At 38.3% G+C, this 6000-nt stretch overlaps 1 protein-coding gene across 1 annotated transcript in view; it reads right to left on the minus strand.

Annotated features, from left to right (window-relative positions):
• Positions 1-5642, minus strand: part of LOC133977810 (interferon-induced very large GTPase 1-like) — a 250066-nt gene extending 244424 nt beyond the window's left edge. Inside the window, exons 1-6 of the mRNA XM_062416136.1 lie at positions 5600-5642; positions 5382-5479; positions 5040-5123; positions 4866-4933; positions 4676-4762; positions 4360-4414 (exon numbers count right to left, since the gene is read on the minus strand). Coding sequence (XP_062272120.1) covers positions 4360-4414; positions 4676-4762; positions 4866-4933; positions 5040-5123; positions 5382-5479; positions 5600-5642 — 435 coding nt within the window. The remainder of the gene's footprint in view (positions 1-4359; positions 4415-4675; positions 4763-4865; positions 4934-5039; positions 5124-5381; positions 5480-5599) is intronic.
• Between the last annotated feature and the right edge of the window lie 358 nt (positions 5643-6000).

A 6000-nucleotide genomic window follows, 5' to 3' on the forward strand; every position in this document is an offset into this window, starting at 1 on the left:
CTGTGAGACTTCACTGCTTCCGTTTGTTTTCATTGTCTCCGAAAGATTTTTCTTTAAATCTGCTACAGCTTCACTGTAACCTGTGTTCACTGGTGCCATCGGAGGGGTTCCATGCCAGAGTCCTGGGAGGTTCCAGTTGTTTTTGTCCATGTCATAGTCCAGCACATCTGTGAATGCTTTAATAGAAGGCTTCCTTTCCATTTCAGCAGCAATTTGTGTCATTTCATTGAGCTGATCCAGAAGATGCTGTCTCTCTGTGAGGTTCTTTGCATGAGCTGAAACTTCAGCAACATTTTGATGCACAAAATGACAAACTGGCTTTTTACCAATTTCCTTCATTCTCAGGAAAGCATGAGCAGCAATTTGCAGGATATCTTTCATTTCTGTTGAGTTTTCCATGGCGATGTTAATAATGGTGACATCACTTAAACCAATGACAAAGGTTGCCATCTGGTTGTCATGCTCATAACTGCCCTCTAGTTCTGCCAGATCAGGAGACTTTAGACCCTCTGTGTCAATGAGAACTATAAAATCACAGTTCAACTCACGTTTCATATCCTCTCCAACTTTGAGGAAGAGCATATAAGCTCCTCTTGTGCATCTGCCGCTGCTGACAGGAAACTGCACACCAAACATGGTGTTGAGGAGTGTTGACTTCCCTGTATTTTGAACACCCAGCACAGTCAGTACTAACAGTCTGCTCTGTTCTCCAACCTTCTTGTGAAGCTCCATCAGCACATCTGTCACCCATCTCTCTGGGATGTTGGAAGCATCTCCATCCAAGAGCTCTAAAGGAAATCCATCCAACATCATTTCAGCAGCCAAACCAGGCAGACGAGATATTTCATCAGCAGTGTTTATTGAGCCATTAATTGAGAACTCATAGATGAGTCCCATCTCTCTCATGTAATGCTCTACTCCTAACGAGCTTTCCAGCAAAGCCTGATCTAACTCTGATGTTTGATTTTTGTCTTTTTTCTTGCATTGCTCTTTAAATTTGTAGCGCAGCTCAGACTGTTTGATCCGTGAATGTGTATCAAGCTTAAGTTTCATCCACTTGAGAAAAAAATCTCTTTTCTCCTTGTCACTTGTAGATACAGTTTTAATAAAACTATTCATTCCTTCAGACAGTTTTTGTTTGCTTTGCTCCTTCCTAATTTTTTTTTTTTTTTCCCGTAGTTGGCATTTATACTCTTCAAGGCCTGACTCACCACATTTCAATCTACACTCCTTCTTCTCTAACTGTGATAATCTTTTCCAGTTTTCTCCCTGCAGAGGAAGTTGTTGTTTCTTGTAGTCTGGTATACTCAGCTTCTCAATGTCGACCATGATCTCCTCAGCTGCTTTCTTCTGCTTGTCACTTTTGTTTTCATCCACAGATAGAAGCTCAACGGCTTTTCCAACCATATTAACAATGTTCTGTGTGGCTGATACATCTGGCAGTGAGGTCTTGATGGTTATACAAAGTTTCTCTGAAAACTCTGCTACATTTCTACTTGAGTTTTTAATTTTCACACTGCTTTTTGGTAGCTGTAACTCTTTCAGTGTTTTCTTAACAGACTTGTCCTCTCTAGAGTTTTCCTTGCGATTAACAACCAAGAAGAGTTTGGATTTCACATCTTGAAGAGAAGTCAGAATCTTGTGCTCATTTTCTTCAACTTTTTCCAGGAACACAAAGGTAGCAGTTGACTCTTGAAAAAGAAATTTGAATTGTGCCAGTGACTCACAAATGTCTCCTCTTAAATTGGCAAAGGCAACTGGTCCTGGAAATATGTCGATATTTTCTCTGCCACAGGGAAGGAACCAGCAAACCTCCACCAAACCGTTGGCAATTCTTCTTGTAAGTGCTCCTCCTTTCATATCTCTGTGTATGAAGATGTTCTGATTCTGTTGGCCACAATTGAGAACATGATTCAAAACCTGTGACTTGGAGAGACTACAGTTTTTCAGCCTGACAAAGGTAAAGAATGGTATATCTGCTTGAACAATGCTGTCTTCAACAAATCCTCTTGATTCAGACAAATCCTGTGGACGCCACTCTTTGACGATGTCTCTCAGAGCCCACAGCATCAGAGTAGACTGACTGTTATTAACATGAGGCAACAGCAGTGGGACAGAAAACTGACACATTGACATCTTGAGGGCCATTTCCTGTTGCAAGAAGCTGTCAGCACAAAGAAAGAGTGCAACTATGAGGTCGAGAGGGTTAACAGTGTTGTCTGTGGAGTCATCTGTGTTTTTGTCAAAGTCATTGTTTCCCTCATCACCATCATCATCATCATCATCATTACCATCATCATCATCATCAGCATCATCACCATTGTCAGATAATTGTGTACAGTTTCTGCATTCTGCATTGATTTGAAAGAGTTTCCTGAGAAAGCACCATGGTATTTTCTCCAGTGATTTAACAGTTTCATCATAAATACTGTTTTTGTTGATTTCCAAAAGAGAGCGAAGAGTGAGCTTGTTGGGATAAAATTTCTGCAGTCCAAGTTTGGAGAGAAAGTTGAAAAGGGCTGGGGAAGAGAAACGAAACATAACTTTAAAAAATATCAACTCTTTATGACTTCATATGTTTGAATCTATGTTTACTAAATGTGAGAGAGAGAGAGAGAGAGAGAGAGAGAGAGAGAGAGAGAGAGAGAGAGAGAGAGAGAGAGAGAGAGAGAGAGAGAGAGAGAGAGAGAGAGAGAGAGAGAGAGAGAGAGAGAGAGAGAGAGAGAGAGAGAGAGAGAGAGAGAGAGAGAGAGAGAGAGACAGAGAGAGAGAGAGAGAGAGAGAGATGCATACCAGGACACATTTACTTTGGCTTTTCCACCTGTTTTTCAAATGCATACATATTTATAAAACAGTCATAGCAGACTGAAACTGCTGTTCTGCAAGTTATTTGTGAGTGTTAACATTTTGTGTCTTTCTCCTCATCACATATGCATTTCAGGCAAGATTGTGCAAATAACAGGAGACGTTGACAGATGTCGATTATGTTCTCTGCTGGATTTAAGGTCATGGAATATGTGACTGTCAGTTTTGTGGGTAAATTTCTCACCTCTGAATATCCAGCATAAACACAACACAAATATTTAATTAAATATAGACTTGTATATCTAAAAAGAGATTATTACAAACATAAAATAAGCACTTAGGCTTTTTTGTTCAACAGGTTACACTACACTACAGTTTGCAGCTAAATCTGGCCCATTGAGACTCAAGTGGATGTTTGGCTTCATTTAGCTCAGTATTAACATCCATATCAACACCATCTTCTCCTCCACCTTCTCCATTCTAAACTGATGCTCCATCTCTCTCACTCTTTCCACATGTTGCATTGTTTATTTTTTAAGAATGTCAAAACAAACTTTGATTTGTCACTTCTTCTCCTTTTTGTTTCCTGTGAAAATGTTTATTTGGTCTGAATGTAATAATTAGAATATACTAAAGATAATGATATAATAATAATTGTAAAGAGTTAATATTTTGAGTTGACCTCTTCATTGCACCTGTCATTGTTTACAGTTGGATTGTGAACTGGAACCAATTTGTTTATTTTTTTACACAAATTGAACATTTCTCCACACAACGCACAAACATCCATATTTGTTGTAGGTGTTTTAGGTCCAGACAACAGTCCAATTAGCATTCTGCTAAAGCAAATTGAAAGCAATTTGTTTCTTTTATAACAGCAGTTTAAGATCCAGGCAACATTTCAGCCAATCAGTTCCAACTCTTTCACTTCCCACAAGCACTATTTACAGTAAACCAGAAACATGAAAAGAAATCAGAATTATTCTGATATCAACATCTTGTCTCTTGCCAACAGATTCTGTATTCATATGCAGACGTCTGTTTATAGAGATGAATAGTTTGCTTACCCAGTATCTTTCTCTCTTCAGGGCCAAATTCCTGAGCAATGATCTAGAATAAGTAGAGGACAAATATTTTGTAACTGAACACAGTCTGTTTTATATAAATTCAGAGTTTATCAGAGACAACTAACTGTGTTCTCCACCTGTGGTGTGAGGAACTTCTGTATCCTGCAGCAGAGGAAAGGTCTGTTCAGTATGCTGCTGACTGAGGGTCTCTGTGTGGGGTCACAATTCAACAGCTGAGCCAAGAGAGAGCGCAGTTCTTGGGAGTAGTGATCAGACACAGGAGGGTATGAGCCACTGACGATCTTCAGACATAGTTCCTCTATAATACCAGCCTTAAACTGAGAGGAAAAGCATTTAGTACACAGTTATAACATGAGGAAAGGAAAGATGACCCATTCTTGTGTGTTAGCCAAATATAAAGAGAAGAGATCTAAATCATTGTTTGGGAGAACATTGCAATGCTGTGTAAGATACATAGAATACTTACTGCAGGCTTTAGAGAGCACATTTCATACAGGACACAACCTAGGGCCCAAATATCACTGCAGAGGGAGAGAAAGTCAGAGGAGAGAGCAGACAAATAGACTGAGGTCAGTTATGAAGGCAGCTTTATATTTATTCAATAAGTCACTTTAAGATGGAGAAAAAAGGACTTCATTGCTGAAAAAAACATAAAGTGGACATTGAGATTGATTGTTATTTAAAAACACAACATATAAGGCTTTACTCCCACTAGATTACTATGTTAACAGTAGGTCTACTAATTTATCCTCAAATGAGAAACAAAAGCATAATGTTTGTACCTTTTGTTGTTGTATGGTTTGTTCTCACAGATCTCTGGTGATAGATAAAGTGGTGTTCCTATGCATGTTGTTGCCAGTTCTGCAGTGCTGGAAATGATGAGAGAATAGTAAGTAGGCTGTATTATTATTTACTATTTCCATTTTAATCTTGGCTCTACAGAGATCTGCAGTCAGATGACATTTTACAAACCTGTTCAGCACTCTTGCAATTCCAAAGTCCCCAAGCTGTACAGTCCCATCTTTAGTCAAAAATATGTTCTGTGTAGACATCATAAAAGACATAATATCATTATCATGAGGCTTTACAATACAAATAAAAAACAAGCATCACTGAGGCAAGATCATGTGATGTATGAAGTAATACCTGTGGTTTAATGTCCCTGTGGAGGATGTTTTTATCATGGATGTGTTTTAGTGCCAAACAAATCTGCACAAACCAGTCCAGGATCTAAGAAAGACAGAGGAATGTAAAGTTTAAAAGTATCAACTTGAACTATAAACATCATTTGTAATTCTAATGACCAAAAAAGCCAAGAAATATAAAAACATTAAACAAGTCCAAATACATTTTTTTTTAAATGATACAGCAAAATGAAATAGAAAGTGTTACATGATGAATTGTATCCACATGTTGTAAAGTTTCATCCTAAAGATTAACAGACAGATCCTAAACATTAATCATTATCTCAAAGACACAATAGCTTACTTGCTGTTCTGGGAAAAGTTTTCCTTCCTGAGATTTGATCTTCTTGGAGAGGTCTCCTCCTTCACAGTAGTCCATCACTATATATAGACAGCCTTTGTCTACAAGATTTTATACAGCATAAGGAACATGCTTTCATACACATATCATTCATGCATCAGGATATTTTTGCAGTAGATGACCTCTGTGATACTTAAAGCTAAGATCTTAGGTCATTTTACCTTCAAAAGATTCCTTATACTGGACAATGTTGGGATGACTCATCTTGGAAAGAACTTTAACTTCTTTTCGAGCTTTCTGCTTCTTTTCAGTCGACATCTGTCAAAGTGAGAGGAACAGATAATGTGAAAGAGCAAAGTAGTAAAGGAGAACTCATATGAACACTGAAACTGTTGAACATTATGCATATGGTGCTTACTTCAGATATGAAAATCTCCTTGATGACATATTGGTGTCCATCCTCTTTGGATGTGACAAGGGTGGCTGTTCCAAATGCACCTTGCCCAATTTTCTTCACCGTTTCATACTTATCCATGTTAGTGGAATGACTGTCAGCACGTGTTTGTTCTACAGAGACACAGATAGCTGATTACAGACAAACAAGCATACAGAAGGCTGAAAA

The sequence above is a fragment of the Scomber scombrus genome, chromosome 1 (assembly GCF_963691925.1).
Source record: "Scomber scombrus chromosome 1, fScoSco1.1, whole genome shotgun sequence".
Taxonomy (NCBI): Eukaryota; Metazoa; Chordata; class Actinopteri; order Scombriformes; family Scombridae; genus Scomber; species Scomber scombrus.